Below are 25,546 nucleotides of genomic sequence, written 5' to 3' on the forward strand. Positions count from 1 at the left end.
CCGCCCAACCACAATCACCACGCACGTGCATATTTTAATCCATGTTTTATAGTGTGCGTGTGTCATCGAAATGATGACGTCACACAAGGTATCGGGGCAGCAGGGGGCGGTGAGAAGCACACGCAGGTAGTGGCAGGAAGCAGAGAGCCTTCTTGTTACTACTAGCCGAGGATCTAGTATCTGTTTCACCTAACACTATTGCTCCGTGATCATAGCCATTTATCTCTAAAGCTAACCACTACGTATTTGTAAAAGCCACAACCACGTTACCATATTTGTAAATACTAATGTAAATCATTGTGTCGTTGTACATATTGTGTATATAACGTTAGTAGCTAGCTTGCTAGCCGGCATTCTCGAAACTCCTAACTCCTGTATACCTTTGTCCGAGTGCATCAGTCATGAAAGGGGCTACTATCGTATCAACATGCCGTGACGTGTAGCTTGCTAGCCGGCATGATGTGTGCAGTGCTTTGCCCCACAGGTCTGAGAAGAGGACCTGCACATTTTACTCGTTCCCGAAACTCCTCTACATGCCCCGATTTAAAATGGTTCACGACAGTAGACATAATGCTAACGTTAATGTTAGCTAGCTAGCTTGGTACTATGACCCGTGACGGGGATAAGGCGACAGCCAATAGCACTGCTGTACTGAACAACAGGCTGCCTAGTGGTAAATGTAGTTCTTTTTTTACGACACCCACCCATATCATCCCACACCCACCCTTATCATCCCACACCCACCGACAGCATCCCATAGCACCCAGCACCCACCCATAGCACCCAACACCCACCCTTATCATCCCACACACCCACCGACAGCATCCCATAGCACCCAGCACCCACCCATAGCACCCAACACCCACCCTTATCATCCCACACACCCACCGACAGCATCCCATAGCACCCAGCACCCACCCATAGCACCCAACACCCACCCTTATCATCCCACACACCCACCGACAGCATCCCATAGCACCCAGCACCCACCCATAGCTGCAGACATCCATTACCTGTAGTTATAGAGGGCAGCGCGTTCAGTTGTAGATATGGTGTACATAAAAACCTTGGAAATCATTTTTCGTGCTAAGAAAATTCTTAAAAAAATTATATATTTGAATAATCTCCCCTGAGAACTTCAACCCGTCACTAAGGTTATTCCATAATTTAACTCCCAAAATTTAAACACATCTAGCTTTTACATTAGTTATTTTTTTTAAGAATACATAAGATGTGTTTACATTTTGGGAGTTAAATTATGGAATAACCTTAGTGATGGGTTGAAGTTGTGTACTTCTCAGGGGAGATTTAAAAAAGCCTTAGGATCAAATAATTCAGGAGTACAGTTTTGAATAAAACATCTAACTTTTTTTTTTTTTCAAAAAAAATGATCTTGCAGCATATTTTAAGTAATTGTTTTTATTTATATTAAAATATTTAAATGTTTAAAGAATTTGTAAAGGATAGTCAAAAATAAGCATGTGCTTCAACCTATTGCTTTTTTTCCGTCATTGATTTTGGATTTTGTGTGTGAGTTTACCTTGAATATGTACATTTGTGATTTAAAAAAAATATATATTTTGTAAGTCCACACAAGTGTGTTTTTGATTTATCTGTAAACAAGACCGAAAAATAAACTTCATTCATTCAGTTTAGCTGCAGACATCACCCACTTTACTCACTTTAGACACTTTAACACACTTTATATTTAGTAATAAAGAGATTTGCACTACAATTCATACCTCATTGCACCTTACCCTAAGTTTGTACCTCATCCCATTTCTGCATCGTACCTCACTGTTACTCTTTTTACTCTGTATTGTATATTCTATATTATTGTATATTGACTGAACACTTTATTTTACGTACTTTTGACTTTTTCTATTTTATACTTTTTATCCATTACTGTATGAAGCACACTCCCGGGGGCTCATACAGAAACAAGCATTTCATGATAAAGTATTCTGTATTTTACTATGACAATTAATAAACAAACTTGAAAACGTGGAACTCGTTCAGTTTAGCTGCAGACGTCCCCGTCCCCCCCTCAGAGTCTGACCAGCCTGTCCCCCCCCCCCCCCCCCCCCCCTCAGGACCCGCTCTGGAAGGTCCGTCGCAGCCAGAAGCTGGACATGTCGGCGCGGCTGGAGCTGCAGTCGGCGCTGGACGGAGAGATCCGGGCCAAGCAGCTGGTGCAGGACGAGCTGCGCCGGGTCAAGGCCAACAACATCTCCTTCGAGAGGTCAGCCCCCCCCCCCACCTTCCTCCTCTCAGGGGTCAGCCCCCCCACCTTCCTCCTCTCGGGGGTCAGCCAGTTAGCGAGAGAGCGGGCGGATGAGGAGGACCAAGGCAGCAATGTGGAGGAGATTGATTGTGCTTCCAATTCTACAACTTGACTCTGAACTTATCCTCTGCCCCCCCTCTCTCTCTCTCTCTCTCTCTCTCTCTCCCCCCCCCCCCCCCCCACAGTAAACTGAGGGAGTCAGAGGGCAGGAGCGGCGACATGGCTGAGCAGCTGGAGAGCCTGCAGAAGGAGCTGGACGACAGCCGCAGAGAGAGAGACAGAGGTCAGAGGTCACGTACTCACGTTCCAGTAGAAAGCACACTTGTCGATGCATAATTGGCATAATTATAAACGGGCATACTGTTGAATGAGCAGAAAGTTGATAATAATAATAAAAAAATATATATATATATATATTAAGTGCTGTCAATCGATTAAAATATTTAATCTGATTAATCGCATGATTGTCCATAGTTAACTCGCGATTAATCACAAATTAATCACATTTGTTTTCTTTTTTTTGTCTACCTTAAACGGATCTTTTTCAATTTTCAAGTGTTAATACTCTTATCAACATGCGAGTCAACACATGCTTGCTTTATGCAGCCATTTAACACAAAAGGATGACCCTCATGCATTGCAAATTTGCATCAAATTCAAAACAGTGATGCACAAAATAATGGCTGCAAATGACCACATGCACACACATTAATTTCTCAACACACGCATGCACACCACACTAAGACCTCCATAGAACATTCTCAAATCGTTTTAGATAAAAATATTTTTTTAACGGCATTGCAGGATATAAGCAGTAAACACACAAGCAGTGGCCGCCGGAAATAGATGACACAATGCGGCCATCTTGAAAATAATTAGTAATCATGCATATGTAAATGCAATAAAGGGGCCTAGATGATTTTTATTTTATTTTTTTATTCAATCTGCAATGGCGTCGTTTTCAAAAAACGTGTTTAACATGGGAGTCAATAGGGATGTTTTTTTACCAAAGGGGTCAACGTGTGCAGTGTTTTTTTGCAGGGCAAACTATAGAGTAAAAAAATAAATAAATGCAGACTTCATCTTTTGCCCCAGAAAAACTGCCTGACTTAATTTCAGGGGATATGCATTAAATCAAGACAAGACAGTATGTACAGTATCTACAGTTGGGACGTTTTTTGTCCCAGGGGTGCAGGAAAGTTCGATTGGCGTTTCGGCCCTACACAAGCTAGAGATAAAAATCTAAATGCATATGATCAATATCATGTTCCACCATGAATGCATGAAAGGGGGGGCGGGGCAAGTTGTTTCTGATGATTGATTACCAATAATCATTTGTTATTGAAGCCTCATACACTGATGAGAGGCTTGGCTATCAGAGCAAGGCCCGATCGGGCTGTAATTTACGCCAAAAAGCTCTTACCTGTGGCCAGTTGGATCCCAAAAAGGATTTCCCAGTTATTGATCGCCATCTGGTGGATCGATATGTCCATTGGCTGATGCTATATTCCTTTACTGCATACTGAATTCGGCGTCGCAAAATGTATTCCATGCGATCTGATGAAGGCATAGCTTCAGGCTAACAGAAAAAGTAGGCCAGAATGAAAAACAAATAACATCCGGTCTGAAAACAAGGAGTACTCTATTCTCGAGACAGCGCCACTACCAAAAGAAAAGTGATGTTCTATCTCTCTCTCTCTCTCTCTCTCCACCTCTCAGGTCTTAAGCTGCCTGACTTTCAGGACTCGATCTTTGAGTACTTCAACACCTCTCCCCTGGCTCACGACCTGACCTTCAGAGTGAGTACCTCTGATCCATCATTCATATGTATATATATATATATGTATATATCAGAATAATTTATATGTATATCAGAATCATTTATATGTATATATATGTATATATCAGAATCATTTATATGTATATATCAGAATCATTTATATGTACTAATTATATGTTTATCGGAATCATTTATATGTATATATATGTATATCAGAATCATTTATATGTATATATCGCAATCATTTATATGTATATATATGTATATATCAGAATCATTTATAAATATAGATGTATATATCAGAATCATATATATATATATGTATATATCAGAATCACTTTCATCTTATATTCTTGATACAGCAGAGGAGTGAAATTATTCTGCTTAATATATATATACCGGTACATTACATATTACTTCGAACTTTAAAATCTGAATATAAATCTGTTTAACTCCATTACATGAAAACGTCACTTTTACAGCTACAAACTACAGCTAATATAATTTTAAAAACGTACATTTATTACCTTTTGTCTAGTTTTAGTCTTTGTATCAAGAGCTCCCTCTTATCAACTATAGACTGGAAGCATGTCTCTCCACATTTCACAAAACAGCTTATAACTTCATCAAACTTACTCCGATTATCCTACCACTGATAACATAGAGTCCTTACCTGACATCAGATGGTATCCAACTGGTATATTCCAATTCCTGATCACCATTCGAAAAAATCGATACGTGTATGGATCCAACGCGACACTGTAGATCTCCATGATCCGCGGGGATCTGAGGCTCCAGAATGAACTGTGGTAACCCCGGCTGGATCAGTGAACTGGAAAATGTGGAGTACCGGATTTGTTTCCCCATTCATTTTCATTGAGTCCATTCCAAAATCACTTATGTCATCTGGGAGACGACAGGGGGCGCTTTTTTCCACAGTGATCACCGGCGCAGCTCGGCTATACTCAGGTAGGCTCGGGTGATGCAATAATTTTTCAGATCGAAAAAAATAAATAATAATAATAATTCCGAGAAATCTCGTGAGTGGCACGCAACCACCTATAAAAAAAACGAGAAATCTCGTGAGTGGCACTGAAAGAGTTAAGGGGATGCAGACCAGAGAAAGACGCTTGTCTTGTTTACATCAGGTTCCCCCATTTTCAATCCATGACAACATTCTGAATGGCGTCTATACTTTCCGTAGCCGCATTTCTGGCAGACGTTCTCTGATTGGCACTGACTGACGCTCTCTGATTGGCCACTGACATGTTTGCCCAATAGCGTGACGAGCTGTGTCTTTGCCCATTTCCGCGTCGAACAGCCTGCAAACTACCTGGCGTTCTATCGCCATGCTCTAAGACAAACTCTAACCTTAACCAACTTCGAAAGAGTGCCTAAGCTTAACCGTCGAAAGAACTTGCCGTCACGCTCTAAGACAAACTCTAACCTTAACCAACTTCGAAGAGTCCAGTGTAGAAACTGACGTCGGCCAATCAGAGAGCGTCTGCCAGAAATGCGGCTACGGAAAGTATAGACGCTTCTGAATGACACTCCCATCAGGGACTAGTTTGCACACTTCTGACGCCGCTCGGCACTTTCAGCTCGCCTTCCAGGCGCCGCCCTCCGTCCCTCCCTCCGTCCGTTAACGCCGCGACTCCCTCCTCAACCCAGACGTAAATGGACGAGACACTCTGGGGGCCAGCGCTCCTTTCATCTCTTGTCTGTTACGAGCACACAGTCACACACACGTTGGTCTTCTCACAGACACGACGTCAGGGCATCTACTCTGGTCGGGGGGGGGAAGGGAGGTCTAATCTCCAGGTTCTAAGGTGGTTCCAATGTAGTAGACGTGAAAACTAATTTTCTCTAGACCCGCCGTCGGCGCCTGCGCCACGCGTCGCGTGACATTTGTAGTTCAGTCCTGTCTAGGGATGGGTACCGAACCGAAACACGTCGGTACTACGGAGTATCGATTCAAGTTTTTTTTTTTTTTTTTTTAAACTTACATTTTTATTTTCATTTTTTCAACAACATACATAGACAACATTCATAGACAGTACACAGTACATAAATTAGAACAAATAGACAAAAAATGAGTAAAGAAAAAGTGTGACATGGGTCCTTCGGTCCATTCTACATTTGCATTATTTATTTACATTTTTATTCATTTCCTTGTATCCTTTTCAAACCTCTGTGATGTCGTTACTTCCCCTCCTGTATTCTTCCCATTTTCCCCATTTCCATTCAAACTTTTCTTCTTGCAGCCTCAGCAGATGTGCGATTCTCTCCATTTCCTGTATCCCCTCTACCAACTCTATCCATTGATCCTTTGTCGGCACTTCTACCTTGTACCACAGTTTAGTTAAAGCTTTCTTGGCTGCCACTATCAATATCTTAATCAAATATTTGTCTTCCCCTTGGATTCCTTCCTGTAAAGTGTTATATTCCCCAAATATAACACTTTTTTTTTTTTACCTTTTTTTCTTTTCATGTCAACGTTCACACGCACAATATATGCTTACCTAGGATTTCAGTTGATTCAACAACAAAGCAGTCGGAGCAATGGCAAGCCGAAAACTGTCGAAATTGTAGTTATTTGAAGTTTGGATTTTTTTTCTTTTACGACTGAGGTAGGTAAATTAAATTTCTTAAAGTACCGAAAAAAGGTACCGTTGGGTACCGGTATCGATTCACAGGTACCGGTACCGTATCGGTTCAAATGTGAAAGGTACCCAACCCGAGTCCTGTGGCCTCGTGGTTCAGCCACGTCGTGACACCGGTGGCTCTTAAAGGGATCATCATCTTAAAGCCGTAGTGTGTCGTGGCCTCGTGGTTCAGCCACGTCGTGACACCGGTGGCTCTTAAAGGGATCATCTTAAAGCCGTAGTGTGTCGTGGCCTCGTCGTTCAGCCACGTCGTGACACCGGTGGCTCTTAAAGGGATCATCTTAAAGCCGTAGTGTGTCGTGGCCTCGTCGTTCAGCCACGTCGTGACACCGGTGGCTCTTAAAGGGATCATCATCTTAAAGCCGTAGTGTGTCGTGGCCTCGTCGTTCAGCCACGTCGTGACACCGGTGGCTCTTAAAGGGATCATCTTAAAGCCGTAGTGTGTCGTGGCCTCGTCGACATTCACACCGTGTTGTCCTGCAATATGAAATAGAATAGAAATCCTTTAACGATCCAGAGGGAAATTCGGCCACTGCAGATCGCTCACACAGGGTTCCCACGGACCTGGAAAACATGGAAAACATGGGATTCATGGGATTCATTTTCCAGGTATGGAAAGGCATGGAAACTGAGCAAAAGTGACCAATTACATGGAAATAGAAACAGTTGTCCTGGAAAATTTTATTGGATGATGTGTAATAAAATTTAACTATTGAGCACAGAATTAACATGAGTTTATAAAAACCCTTTACACGTGAACAGCTTTTACTGTAGATAGAAATGGATGATCCCATGTTGTAGAGCATGCTCTTGGCATCCTATATGGTATATTGGATGTTGGAATTTGATGCAGGCAGCTTGGTGAGCCAATGGAGCCTTGGCATCTACAGTGAAACTTGAGTGAAACTTCTTATGCAAGTTTATCCTCAAATGTAAGTAGCTGTGTTTTAACTGTGTGGTAAACCTGGGTTTATCAACGTTAGTTAGTAAGCAGTGCAATCTTGCTAACTAGCTAACCAACGTTAGCTCTCATAACGAGCCAGTTAGCCAGCGCCAGGTACAGTAGCTAGCCAACGTTAGCTCTCATAACGAGCCAGTTAGCCAGCGCCAGGTACAGTAGCTAGCCAACGTTAGCTCTCATAACGAGCCAGTTAGCCAGCGCCAGGTACAGTAGCTACCAACGTTAGCTCTCATAACGAGGCAGTTAGCCAGCTCCAGGTACAGTAGCTAGCCAACGTTAGCTCTCATAACGAGCCAGTTAGCCAGCGCCAGGTACAGTAGCTAGCCAACGTTAGCTCTCATAACGAGCCAGTTAGCCAGCACCAGGTACAGTAGCTAGCCAACGTTAGCTCCAGGGGCGGGGCTAGGGGGTGGCTACTTGGGCTCAAGCCCCGAATGTTTTCTGAAAAGCCCCGAATCTATTTAATTTCTTTTTTTTTTTTTTTTTTTCTGACAATTCATCATTGTTACATGAAAATATGTTTGCACCAGATTTAGCAGAAGCTAATTTCCATCTGTGGTCTATCCAGCTGCTAACTGTATTTGAGTGAGTTAAGTCTTGGTGTCATGGTAGACTCAGACCTAAGCTTTAAATCACAATCAACAAGTTGACAAAAACTTAATTCTTCCACCTTAGAAACATAGCATTTATAAATCAAAAGGACGCTGAAAACCAGATCCATGCCTTTATTTCAAGCCAACTCGACTACTGTAATGCACTCCTTACCGGCCTCCCGAAAAAATACGATGATAACTATTTTATTGCAATGCACTATTGCATTATTTTATTCTATTTTACTAACTATTTTATTGCACTGCACTATTTTACTTTGTATCAGTGAATCATAGACGCCTGGCCATAAGAGCATTCGGAGCATCTCTGCTCTCCCACTATTGAACTTGGGGGAGCAAAGGTATGCTCAAACCTACCGAAGTCGGCCCATGTCACCCCACTTCTTAGGGACCTGCACTGGCTCCCCATTGCTGCACGAATCCGCTTCAAGGCCCTCGACCTAGCATACCGTGCGGCAAAGGGAACCGCTCCCGCCTACCTCCGGTCAATGGTCTCTAACTACACACCCTCAAGACCCCTACGCTCTGCATCTTCTGGCCGCCTCAGACCTACTCCTATCCAAGCTCCGGGAGGGTCATCAAAGAGAAGTCGCCTATTCTCAGTCCTTGCCCCACAATGGTGGAATGAACTACCCACCCCAGTTAGGACAGCCGAATCACGTCCAATCTTTCGCCGTCGACTAAAGACGCACTTCTTCAACCATTATCTGAATTAAAAAAAAAAAAAAAAAAAAAAAAATCGAACCCTAACTAACCGTACTGTCATGCACTTGTCCTAATAAACTAACCTGCACTGTAGCACTCAACACTTTGATGAACATTGTTGCTCAGCTGATAGAGTTGTGCCCTTCCTGATGGCTTGTCGTACAGAACTTGTAAGTCGCTTTGGATAAAAGCGTCAGCTAAATGACTAAATGTAAATGTAAATGTAATGTATGCTCTTGCTCCACCACTTTTTGATCATATGAAAAATATGATATACCCCCCCCCCAATATATAAATCTAACCATAACTACGTTATGGTTAACTGAGTTTTATAGTGAAAAGAGCAGCTTTATTGGTCAAGATTGAAGGCTCTATATTGCAGGAAATTGCACGTACAGGTTAATTAAATTAAAAAAAAAATCTGCTGCTTGCCTGCAAAAAAAAATAAAAAATTTGAAAAAAAAATAAAAAAAAAAATAAAAAGGCGGCACCTATCTGGGCTAAGCCCCGGATCTCCTATAATCCTAAATCCGCCCCTGGTTAGCTCTCATAACGATAACCAGTTTGATTTACAAAAGCTTTTACAAACGCTTTTACAGAGTAAGAGTAGTAGGGGTGAAACGATGCAACCTCACAACGATTAATTTCGATTATGATTACGAGGAGTTGAGAAGAGTAGGAAAAGAAGACAGGAGCGGACACGAGGGGAGGTGTGGAGAGGAGGACAGGATGAGATAGGAGAGGAGTGGAAGAGAGAACATATATCAATCCCAGTGCTCATGTGTTCCAGTTCAATAAATTGTTGTTCATCTACAGCTTGTTGCATTATTTCATGCATTGATATTATCAATAAGACATAATCTCTAAGCATTTACAATGTAGACTTGACTGGTACATCTTTTAAATCAAGTAAGTAGTCAGGTGTCCTAGGGGGTTGTGTGTGTGAGGGGAGGGGGGGCGCGGATGGGGGCGGAAAACTTCAGGGGCCTATAGATCATCACTTAATATGGTACCTGGAAAATCAGGGGGTACAGTAGTATGGAAAGAAAAATTCAAGGCAAGCGTGGGAACCCTGAACAACGATAAACATTTAGGTAGTCGATAGGACTCGAATAAGAATATAACGATATTAAAAATAAAATAGAATAAAGAATAAAATACTGTCCGGTGTATACATTCTGGTATGTATATACATTCTAAAAAATCTTAAATATACAACTATCCAGCCAAAATATACAGAAATATATATAAAAATGGGATGCCAACATTCATTTTCACAACATGTGTATATTATATATTATATTATATATTATATGCACAGAGCAGTGTTTGGGAGTTCAACCAGAGTCTACTTGTAGGACCTGCATATAGATTATGTCAGAAATATGCCCACCAGGCTACAGTTTAATTTGAATTTCATTTTAAATAATGTAAGCAAGGGTGGCTGCGTGGCGCAGCGGACATTGCGCTCGTCACCAACGCACGAGACACCGGTATCGAATCCGGCTGTTGGCGTTGCCTCCGGCTTGGGCCGGCCGTCATACTAACTCAATTGGCAGAGTCAGCGGGTGGAAGTCGATGGGTGGTAATCTGGACGTTGTGGACAGCGACTCCTACAGGTCGGTTGGGGGACGCCTGCACAGCAAAGACAGGAAAATGGCGGGGGCAGTGTGAGCCTCCCACACGTTACACCTCGCCAATGAGAGTCCGCGCTGGCAGGTGAAAAGATGCGACTGGCTGCCTACACATGTATCGGAGGGGACATGCGATGGGCAAGACAAGAGAGTTTAAAGGGGACATGTGTTAGGCCTTTCCAACAAGTTAATATGGGTCTTTGACATCTCCTAAACATGTTTAAGTGTTTAGCTGAGGGGGGGGGGGGGGGGGGACTCTAGATTATACAGTACATTCTAGCAGCGTCTGTACCACTTTCTGTGCCTGTATAACGAGCAAGCTGCTTTTATTGTACAAATGCGATAATTATCGTGCGTCTGGCAGTGGTACTGAACCTGTACCATAGAATGAAATTCAGATCCAACTTTCAGACTAGACATTCTGGATCCAGCAATGTTGTCGTTAGAAATTGTAATATATATATTTTTTAGTGCTGTCAAACGATTAAAATATTTAACTCGATTAATCGCATGATTGTCCTTAGTTAACTCGCGATTAATCGCAAATTAATCGCATTTTATTTTTATTTTTTTACCTTAAACGGATCTTTTTCAAGTTCCAAGTTTTAATACTCTTATCAACATGCGAGTCAACAAATGCTTGCTTTATGCAGCCATTTAACACAAACGGATGACCCTCATGCATTGCAAATTTGCATCAAATTCAAAACGGAGTGATGCACAAAATAACTTAAAAGAAAATAATAATTTAAAACAATTAATAAAGTGTGCATGAAATAATAGGGGAAAGAAAACGTTAGGAACTTGTTACATTCACCCACACAAGGGCTGATTAATCACACACCCCCTCTCTCCCTCACACACACACTCTCCCAGCTCTCTTTCTCTCTTGCCCCTTCCTCATCTCTCTCACCCCCCTCTCTCTATATATCACACACACACACTTCAGAAACAAACATAGTATCAATGAGAGCATCAATAATACACCTGAGTGAAGTCTAGAAAAAAAAGGTAAAAAAAAGATTTTTTATTATTTTTTTTTAGTTAATCTTGAGTTAAAAAAATAGTGGCATTAATAGAATCGGGAGTTAACGCGTTAATATCTCGTTAACTTTGACAGCCTTAATTTTTTTATATAACATACAAACATATTTTAGGTTCAACTTTAGGTAGAAAAGAACATATTTACACGCGTGCCACCATCTTGTACGCGCGCATTATATCGAGATCTCTTCACACACACGCATGTTAACTACCGCGATTCGTTTCAAGAGGGAGGGTTCTTGTCACGGCTGAGCTGCAGAAAAGGCACAATGTATTATATTTAACGTTCTCTCAGTGACGACAATCGCTCATTCTGTCAAAACTATGTAAAACACAGGAACAGGCTATTTTCACAATATATTTTTTTAAGGTCCTTGAAGTGCTTAAAGTGCTTGATTTTTTACTAAAAGAAAGTCAAGGCCTGGAATTCCTTGAAAACAGCCAATTTTTTAACAAAGTGCTTAAAAAGTCCTTGAAATTCAAATCAACCATTTGCATTGAAAGTTTTGTTCATCCATGATAAAAAAATTCTGAATCAAGACATTTTATTTTTTAATCTAAGCTGTAACTAATTGTCGAAAATTGGTTACTTTTAAGCCATAAATATTGGATCCGTTTTTTCTTTTTTTAATAAACGGCATTTAAACTTAAAAGTGAATTGGATCCTTTTAAATGCCCTTTTAAAATGAAAAATAGTGCTTGTAAAAGTACTTGAAAGTCATTGCATTTCATTTTGCAATGTCTGTGGGAACCCTGCTAAATACCTACCTAAAAGGGGTGGGTCTTATAATCCGGGTGCTCTTATCTTTGGGTCAATACGGTAATTTCACAGGATGGATTTATATTCTGGTCAATATGGTAATTGCACCGTCACTATCAGCAGTGCAGACATTGTGACCAAAATGAAGGTCTGGAAACTGATACTGCAGACACACATACACACACACACATATACACACACACACACATATACACACACATACGCACACACATACGCACACACACACACATACACACACATACACACACACACACACGCATACACACACATACACACACACACATACGCACACATACGCACACACACACACACACACATATACACACACACATACACACACACACATACGCACACATACACACACACACACATACGCACACACACACACACGCGCACACACACACACACACACACACACACGAGCCGTGGAGGGAGTTTATGTCGTCAGATCTCTAATGTTGTCAATCAGCTCAACCTGAAAGGAGTTGAAAGCCGGGGGGGAAGTGAGCCGTCTGAATAAATCTGGCTCATGTTACCTGTCGGCACGCGGTAACCCGACACCACGCCACCGCCACGGGGCAGGAGCACACCGCTGATGGGGCCGCGTTTCTGAGGAGGCAGAACACTGGCGCTGGAGGGGGGGGAGGGGGGAGGGGACGATGACCTCAGTCTCGCTGCTTCATCCCCTCCTTTTTCCACCTTCCCTCTTGACCTCCATCCCCTCCTTTTTCCACCTTCCCTCTTGACCTTCATCCCCTCCTTTTTCCACCTTCCCCCTTGACCTTCATCCCCTTCTTTTTCCACCTTCCCTCTTGACCTTCATCCCCTCCTTTTAAACAGCCATCACTGATACAGAGTGTCTGGTCAGTAACATGGGTCTCCCAGTCCCTCCACTCTGCAGTAAACAGCCATCACTGATACAGAGTGTCTGGTCAGTAACATGGGTCTCCCAGTCCCTCCACTCTGCAGTAAACAGTCATCACTGATACAGAGTGTCTGGTCAGTAACATGGGTCTCCCAGTCCCTCCACTCTGCAGTAAACAGCCATCACTGATATAGAGTGTCTGGTCAGTAACATGGGTCTCCCAGTCCCTCCACTCTGCAGTAAACAGACATCACTGATATAGAGTGTCTGGTCAGTAACATGGGTCTCTCAGTCCCTCTGCTCTGCAGTAAACAGTCATCACTGATACAGAGTGTCTGGTCAGTAACATGGGTCTCCCAGTCCCTCCTGCTCTGCAGTAAACAGTCATCACTGATACAGAGTGTCTGGTCAGTAACATGGGTCTCCCAGTCCCTCCACTCTGCAGTAAACAGTCATCACTGATATAGAGTGTCTGGTCAGTAACATGGGTCTCCCAGTCCCTCCACTCTGCAGTAAACAGTCATCACTGATACAGAGTGTCTGGTCAGTAACATGGGTCTCCCAGTCCCGCCACTCTGCAGTAAACAGTCATCACTGATACAGAGTGTCTGGTCAGTAACATGGGTCTCCCAGTCCCTCCACTCTGCAGTAAACAGTCATCACTGATATAGAGTGTCTGGTCAGTAACATGGGTCTCCCAGTCCCTCCACTCTGCAGTAAACAGTCATCACTGATACAGAGTGTCTGGTCAGTAACATGGGTCTCCCAGTCCCTCCACTCTGCAGTAAACAGTCATCACTGATACAGAGTGTCTGGTCAGTAACATGGGTCTCCCAGTCCCTCCACTCTGCAGTAAACAGTCATCACTGATACAGAGTGTCTGGTCAGTAACATGGGTCTCCCAGTCCCGCCACTCTGCAGTAAACAGTCATCACTGATACAGAGTGTCTGGTCAGTAACATGGGTCTCCCAGTCCCTCCACTCTGCAGTAAACAGTCATCACTGATATAGAGTGTCTGGTCAGTAACATGGGTCTCCCAGTCCCTCCACTCTGCAGTAAACAGTCATCACTGATACAGAGTGTCTGGTCAGTAACATGGGTCTCCCAGTCCCTCCACTCTGCAGTAAACAGTCATCACTGATACAGAGTGTCTGGTCAGTAACATGGGTCTCCCAGTCCCTCCACTCTGCAGTAAACAGTCATCACTGATATAGAGTGTCTGGTCAGTAACATGGGTCTCTCAGTCCCTCCACTCTGCAGCAAACAGACATCACTGATATAGAGTCTGGTCAGTAACATGGGTCTCCCAGTCCCTCTGCTCTGCAGTAAACAGACATCACTGATATAGAGTCTGGTCAGTAACATGGGTCTCCCAGTCCCTCCACTCTGCAGTAAACAGCCATCACTGATATAGAGTGTCTGATCAGTAACATGGGTCTCCCAGTCCCTCCACTCTGCAGTAAACAGACATCACTGATATAGAGTGTCTGGTCAGTAACATGGGTCTCTCAGTCCCTCTGCTCTGCAGTAAACAGACATCACTGATATAGAGTCTGGTCAGTAACATGGGTCTACCAGTCCCTCCACTCTGCAGTAAACAGCCATCACTGATATAGAGTGTCTGGTCAGTAACATGGGTCTCCCAGTCCCTCTGCTCTGCAGTAAACAGACATCACTGATATAGTCTGGTCAGTAACATGGGTCTCCCAGTCCCTCCACTCTGCAGTAAACAGCCATCACTGGTATAGAGTGTCTGGTCAGTAACATGGGTCTCTCAGTCCCTCTGCTCTGCAGTAAACAGCCATCACTGATATAGAGTGTCTGGTCAGTAACATGGGTCTCCCAGTCCCTCCACTCTGCAGTAAACAGCCATCACTGATATAGAGTGTCTGGTCAGTAACACAGGTCTCTCAGTCCCTCCACTCTGCAGTAAACAGTCATCACTGATATAGAGTGTCTGGTCAGTAACATGGGTCTCCCAGTCCCTCCACTCTGCAGTAAACAGTCATCACTAATATAGAGTGTCTGGTCAGTAACACAGGTCTCTCAGTCCCTCCACTCTGCAGTAAACAGTCATCACTGATACAGAGTGTCTGGTCAGTAACATGGGTCTCTCAGTCCCTCCACTCTGCAGTAAACAGTCATCACTGATATAGAGTGTCTGGTCAGTAACACAGGTCTCTCAGTCCCTCCACTCTGCAGTAAACAGTCATCACTGATATAGAGTGTCTGGTCAGTAACATGGGTCTCCCAGTCCCTCCACTCTGCAGTAAACAGTCATCACTGATACAGAGTGTCTGGTCAGTAACATGGGTCTCCCAGTCCCTCCACTCTGCAGTAAACAGTCATCACTGATACAGAGTGTCTGGTCAGTAACATGGGTCTCCCAGTCCCTCCACTCTGCACTAAACAGCCATCACTGATATAGAGTGTCTGGTCAGTAACATGGGTCTCCCAGTCCCTCCACTCTGCAGTAAACAGTCATCACTGATATAGAGTGTCTGGTCAGTAACATGGGTCTCCCAGTCCCTCCACTCTGCAGTAAACAGACATCACTGATACAGAGTGTCTGTCTGGTCAGTAACATGGGTCTCTCAGTCCCTCCACTCTGCAGTAAACAGCCATCACTGATATAGAGTGTCTGGTCAGTAACATGGGTCTCCCAGTCCCTCCACTCTGCAGTAAACAGCCATCACTGATATAGAGTGTCTGGTCAGTAACATGGGTCTCCCAGTCCCTCCGCTCTGCAGTAAACAGCCATCACTGATACAGAGTGTCTGGTCAGTAACATGGGTCTCTCAGTCCCTCCACTCTGCAGTAAACAGTCATCACTGATACAGAGTGTCTGGTCAGTAACATGGGTCTCCCAGTCCCTCCACTCTGCAGTAAACCGACATCACTGAAACAGAGTGTCTGGTCAGTAACATGGGTCTCCCAGTCCCTCCACTCTGCAGTAAACAGCCATCACTGATACAGAGTGTCTGGTCAGTAACATGGGTCTCCCAGTCCCTCCACTCTGCAGTAAACAGCCATCACTGATACAGAGTGTCTGGTCAGTAACATGGGTCTCTCAGTCCCTCTGCTCTGCAGTAAACAGTCATCACTGATATAGTGTCTGGTCAGTAACATGGGTCTCCCAGTCCCTCCACTCTGCAGTAAACAGCCATCACTGATACAGAGTGTCTGGTCAGTAACATGGGTCTCTCAGTCCCTCCACTCTGCAGTAAACAGTCATCACTGATACAGAGTGTCTGGTCAGTAACATGGGTCTCCCAGTCCCTCCACTCTGCAGTAAACCGACATCACTGAAACAGAGTGTCTGGTCAGTAACATGGGTCTCCCAGTCCCTCCACTCTGCCGTAAACAGCCATCACTGATACAGAGTGTCTGGTCAGTAACATGGGTCTCTCAGTCCCTCTGCTCTGCAGTAAACAGTCATCACTGATATAGTGTCTGGTCAGTAACATGGGTCTCCCAGTCCCTCCACTCTGCAGTAAACACGAAAATACAGTTCCTGGTATTCCTTCCCACTTTATCCAATCAGGAGAGAGAACTCCACACTGCAAAAATGGTCTGACAGAATCAATGTTACTGACCAGACACACTATATCAGTGATGGCTGTTGGAATGTAGAGCTATTTAACACTTATTTGAACAAAAACACACCACTTACAACACCTTGAGCCGCTCAACTTGGGCCGCTGCAGTCGCTGTTTGAGGTTTAAACGGGGACTTGTCAGGTTCTCCCTCTACACACACACACGTCCTCAGTGCTGACCTTTGCATTTTTTTTTTGGCATTCGAAGCTTCGGGTCAGAGATTCGATTTTAATTCAAAGCTTCGAGATAAAAAAATATATATATATATTTTTTTTTATCTACTTTTCCTCCTTTTTTTCTATTTTTTCTCCCATCCCAATTTAGTCATGCCAATTCTCCCCTCCCCTGTCTTGATCGTTGCTCGCATGTGCCCCCCACTGGCCGGTTGTAGGGAGGATAGAAGCCTTGCATCACATGTCCCCTCTGGCACACGAGGAGGCAGCTAGTCACTTCTTTTCACCTGCCAGCGCGGACTCTCATTGGCGAGGTGTAACGTGTGGGAGGCTCACACTGCCCCCGCCATTTTCCTGTCTCTGCTGTGCAGGCGTCCCCCGACCGACCTGTAGGAGTCGCTGTCCACAACGTCCAGATTACCACCCTTCGACTTCCCTCCCGCTGACTCTGCCAATTGAGTTAGTATGACGGCCGGCCCAAGCCGGAGGCAACGCTGACAGCCGGATTCGATACCGGTGTCTCAGCCGCCATATATATATATAAATGTTTATTTTTTATATTTTATTTTTATACAAAATAATGTTTTATGTTGTGTGACTTGTACAGCACTTTGGTCAACATTGTTGTTTTTAAATGTGCTCTATAAATAAAGTGGATTGGATTAATTAATTAAATGAATAATGAGTTAACAAAGAGAGGCAGGGGTTTGCTTTTGCAGGGGGGAAAAAAAATGTATTTTTTTTCTTTTCAAATTCGTTTTCCCCATTCGAATCCTATGCCCATCGAACGAAGCTTCAAAGTATTTAAGACAGCCCTACACGTCCTCATTCTGGGTCGATCTGTGGAGGAAATTGGGGCGTGATCCCATCGGATCCAGTAAGTTAGTCTCTTCAGGGCTGCAAATAACAGGATACACTTTTTGGAATGTCGCTGCGAAGCACGTTCCAGAGAGAGACCATGTGAGCTTTTAAACAAGATACAAGATACTTTAATACGGCGGCTGAGTGACGCAGTGGGCAAGGCCACTAACGCTGGAGACGCTGGTATCGAGCCCAGCTCTCGGCGTTGCTACCGGCTCGGCCGGCCGTCATAGTAACACAATTGGCAAGTGTTAGAGGGTGGGAAAGCCGGTGGGTGGGGATAGGACGTTGTGGACAGCGACTCCTACAGCAGGAAGTGACGGGGGCAGCGTGAGCCTCCCACGGCGCGTTACTCCTCGCCACTGAGAGTTCGAGCTGCTGCGGTGAAAAGATGCGACAGGCTGCCTCCTCGTGTACCGGAGGGGACACGTAATGCAAGGCTTCTATCCTCCCTACAGCCGACCAGTGGGAGGCATAGTCTAGCAACGTTCGAGACAGGGGAGGGAAGAATTGGAATCACGAAATTGGGATGGGAGAAAAAATTGAAAAATGGGGAGAAAAAGTGGGTAAAAAAAATACTTTAATGCCACTCAACTATGGTTGGTGGTGATTGTTTGCGGTACAGCATGTTGGTTAACCACTGGGACATCAACATGGAACATCAAACGCCCCCCTCCCACCTCACAATCCCCACAATAAATACATACAGGACAGTCGCATATAACAAGTGTCGGTTCAATTCAGTTCATGTTCACTTCAGTTCGGATGCTTGCCCGTTTTTGCAAGGGGGGGGGGGGGTGCCAGGGTCTTTAGTGTTCGGACTGCTTTGGGGGAAAAACTGTTTGTGAAGCGTGTGTGTCTGGTTGAAATTGACCTGTAGCGACCTGAGGGCATGCGCTGGAATAAGTGGTGTGCTGGGTGGGTTGACTATTTATTTGTCATTCAACCCTTTTCCCCCATCAAACCTGAAGCTGTTGTTTCTCTGTCCTGTCGATCCTCCCCGTGTTTTCAACCCCTTCCTAAAAAAATTGAAAAAAATGTATTAAAAAAAAAAGGACTCGTCCTCATCAGCGTCCTCTCTGCTAGCCTTCTGGGATGAAGTAAGTTTTGGCTGCTCGGCCCTCCTTCCCCCATTTACTCACAGTACTCCTCCTAACCCTCTGGGGGGCAGTGTTGCCAGCATACAAAAGGTTTGGTGGAAGGTCTAGCAGCAGGAAGAGAAAATTGAATTTCCCCCAAGGGGGATCAATACAGGAACATCGTATCTCTTGTTGAACAGCTACCATTGTGCTAACAGCACGATACTATGGAACACGTATGCTATTCGGGTGCCTTTATCCCAAGCGCCTTACGATACCATAAGTGCATACGTTTTTACACTGGCAGTGTTAGTGCTAGGGATGCTCGATATTGGCTTTTTTACCGATACGATATACCGATATTGTCCAACTCTTAATTTCCGATACCGATATCAACCGATACCGATATATGCAGGGTCCCCCCCCCCCAAAAACGGAATAATTTCAGGTAATTAACATTACATATCTCTTGTTGTGGAATTAACACATTGTGCATACTTTTGACAATAAATAAAATTAGAATTTGTTCTTACTTGCTTGCCTGGGTAAATAAAGGTTATAGAAATGTAAAAAAAAAAAAAAAAAAAAATTGAAAACCGATACCGATATTTTCCGAGATCACATTTTAATGCCGATATCGGCCGATAATATCGGACATCCCTAGTTAGTGCCATGCGTTTCCCCATTGAGCTACACAGGGAATGGAACCCCTAACCCCCGGCAGTGTTGGTGCCTTGCTCAAGTGCGCACACTATAGGTTCTACCTTCCACCCTATAGTTAAAAGAGTAGCTGCTTTAGTCTATAATGAGACGGTCGTACGCGGTGAGACCGCAGCAGCAGCACTAGTCCAGCATGTGAAACTGGAACACACCTTTACGTCGCTGGCTGCACCCTCCTCCTCCTCTAACCCCCCCCTCTAGAAACCACTACCCGCTAGAGAGAGAGAGAGAGCAACATTTGTAGATGGTGCTTCCACCTTAGCATCCCAGTCGCTAGCATAATCAGTCTGCTGTTTAAAGCCACGTGAGGGGAATTACTCCAGTGAGTGAGTATGGCATTTGACCTCACAGGAAAAAAACCCTGTTGGCATAGCAGCAGCCGACTGCTTCACCGACTAACAATTAATTAAACACACGGGTCAACGCTGATTAACCCTTCAACGACACACTGGGAATATTGATGAGGGATCAAAGGTAAACCTGCCCTCTTTTTTTTTATTCATTTATTTTTTATTGTAATCAAAAACGAATTGTTAAGAGACCGCCGCATCGTGATTTTGATTACATTTATTTGGAATTTGTGGAAACCACCACGAATACACCAAGTGTGATTGACCAATCAAAACCTGGAAATGTAATGTAATGGTAAGTATTGGTGGGTGAGCCTCAAGGTGGCAGTAGATGTCAGTGAGCCTCAGTCGGCTCGTACTGAGAGGAGCTCGACCCTCATTGACTTTGCATTGGTTTGTGGCTCACTATCCAGAGCTGGTGTCGAGGAACAGCATGGATTGTGCTGAGAAAGAACTCTACTGATCAATAATAGAAAGGACTCTACTGATCAATAATAGAAAGGACTCTACTGATCAATAATAGAAAGGACTCTACTGATCAATAGCATCGAGTTCAATTTTTGTTTTTATTTGTCACATATCAGCTACATGTACATTACAGTGAACTGCTCGGTTCTGTACGAGCCTCCAGAGATTGTGCTTCATACATTTACAAAATGCTAAAATCAGGTAGATATGTATTGCACATCGTTTAGCAATACACACACGGTGTAGTGTTACGTGTTTAAAGTGATTGATGAGTACGAAATAGGACTGTGGTTCCTCAAATCTGAACTATCCCTTTTAAGCAGGTAAAAAGAATACTTTTGAAATATAGTATCTTCTAGTAACCACAGCCTGATGTATGAAAAGCATGTGGGCCCTCTGTGTCAGGAAGGGTACCGTGTTGTTGTGCTCAGTCCTGTCGCCACCTAGTGGTGGAGCCTTATCAGTGCCGCTGACCATAGTGGACATGTGAATATTTCATAGTCTGAAGTGCACACACATGCACACACCCCAAGTAAAGAATTATAAATAATAATGTACACACACATACTGAAAGTATACTTTTAGTACATTAAGTGTGTTGGAAGTGTATATCTCTACCCGTATGTACTTGTCTGAGAGTTGTCACAATGTATTTTTGGTGCGTATAGTGCTTTCATGTACTAATTCAAAGCACGTTTAGTATGATAGTCATACTATGCTGTTAATGTACACACACACACACACATACACACACACACACAAATGTCTAGACGTTTACCAAACTGAAGTTGTAGCTTAGTAAACCTATTTTAAGGTGTACTATTTTGGTAAGCGAATGTAACCAAAAATACATGAAGGGTATCATTTCAACGTATTTAAGTAGATCCGAAGTACAACTTCTAACATACTGAGTACAAGTGTTTTCAATGTAAGGTAAACATTTAAACTCTTGATAGCGTAACACAACAGTGATTCAGTATACTACAGTATAGTTTCAAGTTTCAAGTTCAAGTTTCTTTAATAGTTGTCATACAGAAGTACAGAATACTTTTATACAAAATGCTTCTTACTGTTACGCTCCAGAGACTGTGCTAGACAAGATAAGTATGAAATAAAATAGTATAGCATGTAAATTAGAAGTAAAAATAGAGGTCACAGTGTTCAGTATAGACATATGTACAATGTTCGATGCAGAATAGAAGTAACTGAGTTACAATATAATATACAATATACTATGCAGTGTACAGTATATATACAGTATACTACAGTATACTACAGTATACCCGGGTCATGAAGGCTGGCTGCACATGCGTCGGAGGAAAGCATGTGACAGTCTCCGGCCTCCCGGACCAACAGTAGGGGGGAGTGCGCAACAACCAGGAAGGGGGTTGGGAATTGGCATAACGACTAACAGTGGGATGGGAGGAAAATCGAAAAAAGGAGGGGGGGGGGAAAGATAATAATAAAAAATAAAATAAAACATTTCTAAACACTGGTGTCTGGGACTACATTCCCAGGAAGTGATTAATTTTACATCACCAGCGGCAACCGCTGTTCAATTTGGAGTGAAGAGAAGATTAACTCTGTAGTTAGTTAGTATGAATGAAGAGAAGATTAACTCAGTAGTTAGTATGAATGAAGAGAAGATTAACTCAGTAGTTAGTATGAATGAAGAGAAGATTAACTCAGTAGTTAGTATGAATGAAGAGAAGATTAACTCAGTAGTTAGTATGAATGAAGAGAAGATTAACTCAGTAGTTAGTATGAATGAAGAGAAGATTAACTCCGTAGTTACTGTAGTATGAATGAAGAGAAGATTAACTCCGTAGTTAGTATGAATGAAGAGAAGATTAACTCAGTAGTTAGTATGAATGAAGAGAAGATTAACTCCGTAGTTAGTATGAATGAAGAGAAGATTAACTCAGTAGTTAGTATGAATGAAGAGAAGATTAACTCAGTAGTTAGTATGAATGAAGAGAAGATTAACTCGGTAGTTAGTTAGTATGAATGAAGAGAAGATTAACTCAGTAGTTAGTATGAATGAAGAGAAGATTAACTCTGTAGTTAGTTAGTATGAATGAAGAGAAGATTAACTCCGTAGTTAGTATGAATGAAGATTAACTCAGTAGTTAGTATGAATGAAGAGAAGATTAACTCAGTAGTTAGTTAGTATGAATGATTAGAAGATTAACTCAGTAGTTAGTGTGAATGATTAGAAGATTAACTCAGTAGTTAGTATGAATGATTAGAAGATTAACTCAGTAGTTAGTTAGTATGAATGATTAGAAGATTAACTCAGTAGTTAGTATGAATGATTAGAAGATTAACTCAGTAGTTAGTATGAATGAAGAGAAGATTAACTCTGTAGTTAGTATGAATGATTAGAAGATTAACTCAGTAGTTAGTATGAATGAAGAGAAGATTAACTCAGTAGTTAGTATGAATGAAGAGAAGATTAACTCAGTAGTTAGTATGAATGAAGAGAAGATTAACTCGGTAGTTAGTTAGTATGAATAGAAGATTAACTCAGTAGTTAGTATGAATGAAGAGAAGATTAACTCAGTAGTTAGTATGAATGAAGAGAAGATTAACTCTGTAGTTAGTTAGTATGAATGAAGAGAAGATTAACTCAGTAGTTAGTATGAATGAAGAGAAGATTAACTCTGTAGTTAGTTAGTATGAATGAAGAGAAGATTAACTCAGTAGTTAGTATGAATGAAGAGAAGATTAACTCAGTAGTTAGTATGAATGAATAGAAGATTAACTCAGTAGTTAGTTAGTATGAATGAAGAGAAGATTAACTCAGTAGTTAGTATGAATGAAGAGAAGATTAACTCGGTAGTTAGTTAGTATGAATGAAGAGAAGATTAACTCAGTAGTTAGTATGAATGAAGAGAAGATTAACTCTGTAGTTAGTATGAATGAAGAGAAGATTAACTCGGTAGTTAGTATGAATGAAGAGAAGATTAACCCGGTAGTTAGTATGAATGAAGAGAAGATTAACTCGGTAGTTAGTATGAATGAAGAGAAGATTAACTCGGTAGTTAGTATGAATGAAGAGAAGATTAACTCGTTAGTTAGTTAGTTAGTATGAATGAAGAGAAGATTAACTCTGTAATGAAGAGAAGATTAACTCTGTAGTTAGTATGAATGAAGAGAAGATTAACTCTGTAGTTAGTATGAATGAAGAGAAGATTAACTCAGTAGTTAGTATGAATGAAGAGAAGATTAACTCAGTTAGTTAGTATGAATGAAGAGAAGATTAACTCCGTAGTTAGTATGAATGAAGAGAAGATTAACTCAGTAGTTAGTATGAATGAAGAGAAGATTAACTCGTTAGTTAGTTAGTATGAATGAAGAGAAGATTAACTCAGTAGTTAGTATGAATGAAGAGAAGATTAACTCATGCATGTCAATTAGCATTAATTTCCCCAAAACGTACAAAGATGAGGATCTACCACTTTAACACAACTTACTGAATACATAAACGTATACAATGTATACCTTCAGAAAATATACTTCAGTATTACTTAAAAAAAAAAGTACTTAGACTTATTCTGACTGTGTGATCTGCTCGCCCGTCCCACAGACCAGCTCTATCGACATGATGGACACCACGCCCCTGAAGCCCTCCTCCCCCTCCCCCTCCTCCTCCGCCACCTCCTCCGAGCACGAGGTGAGTGACCCCACACCCGGACACACGCATCATCTCCCTCTTCTTCCGTCTCCCTGTTTTATTACCACCGCGCGATGCTCCCTCCCTTATAATAATAATAATAATCCGATATATATATATTTTTTTTTTTAAATTTGATACCCGATCCAGCTATTTGAGTCATATCTGGGGCCGATATCAATATCGCATCGGTGCGTCCCTACTAGTTTGTGTCTTCATCGTGGCCGGTGGGTTATTGTTTGTAATAGTACGACACGACACCGCACCATATATTTTGAGGCACAGTTTCATAGCTGGATGCCGTGTCCTGTGGTTACGGGCGGCGCCTGCCGTTCCTCAGCCGTAGCCGATCGGTGACCTACTGTTTCCCCCCCCCCCCCCTGCTTCACACAGGAGCCGGCCAGGACCCCCACCGCTGCTGCCCCCGCCACCCCCTCCCCCGTCTACCAGTCATCACTGCTGACCACACCAAAGGTACACACACACACACACACCGGTTGATAGGGCTGCACAATGAATCGAAATCTCGATCTCGATTCATAGACCTATGCAATCTCATTTCTAAATTATGACTTTTAAAAATAAAGTTTTCCTACATAAACATTTTCTTTCTTTTTTTTCTTTTTCTTTTAACTTTTTACTTAACTTTTTTAAACGATGACGAACAATAAGTGTTACGAAGGATCAGATTAAACCGAATATATATATTTATTGATTGATATATATTGCATAATATTTGTATATCGTTTGATATCCCTTGTGTATTGTACATATACACAGAATATCCCTTTAGCCTAGTACAGACCATAATATTTCATTCTCCTATTGGACAGCGGTCCACCAGGCGCCATTGCCATACCTCCAAGGTCTGGTTCAAAGTCACCGCCAAGGACTTGCCTGGACATGAACGGTTCTGCGCAAGGATATGAGACAGGAATAAAGCTGGTACTAGTTTGTTCACCTAACGTATAAATACGGCGCAGGTGAATACAGAAGTAGAGTTACCCAATAAGTTGAAGCCTCACCCACGATACAACGTGCGGTGAAGTATGGCCTGTTTGGCCCCAAATAGAGCATTGAGACCGCGTGCGAATTAATAACTGAAGTATCAGAGTTTAACGCTGTACCGTCGAGTTCGACCTATTCTATTAAGTCAGTAATAGTCTATTTATGTATAGTGTATCGTGCGGCTACCGTTCTACAGTGACCAGCACCACCAACGTTTCCTCGTACCAGCTAGTGTGCTTATCCAGGCTGGGCTGCTTACCCTGGTGCTTTCACCCGAGGA

The 25,546-nt window shown here is 42.7% G+C and overlaps 1 protein-coding gene across 1 annotated transcript in view; it reads left to right on the plus strand.

Annotated features, from left to right (window-relative positions):
* The window catches only part of cdc42bpb (CDC42 binding protein kinase beta (DMPK-like)), a 294,374-nt gene that overhangs the window by 219,890 nt on the left and 48,938 nt on the right, over nt 1-25,546 (plus strand). Inside the window, 5 exon segments of the mRNA XM_084314992.1 lie at nt 2,094-2,242; nt 2,470-2,567; nt 4,004-4,083; nt 24,172-24,258; nt 24,652-24,732. Coding sequence (XP_084171118.1) covers nt 2,094-2,242; nt 2,470-2,567; nt 4,004-4,083; nt 24,172-24,258; nt 24,652-24,732 — 495 coding nt within the window.

The sequence above is a fragment of the Notolepis coatsorum genome (assembly GCF_963971535.1).
Source record: "Notolepis coatsorum genome assembly, chromosome: 5".
In the NCBI taxonomy this organism is placed as follows: Eukaryota; Metazoa; Chordata; class Actinopteri; order Aulopiformes; family Paralepididae; genus Notolepis; species Notolepis coatsorum.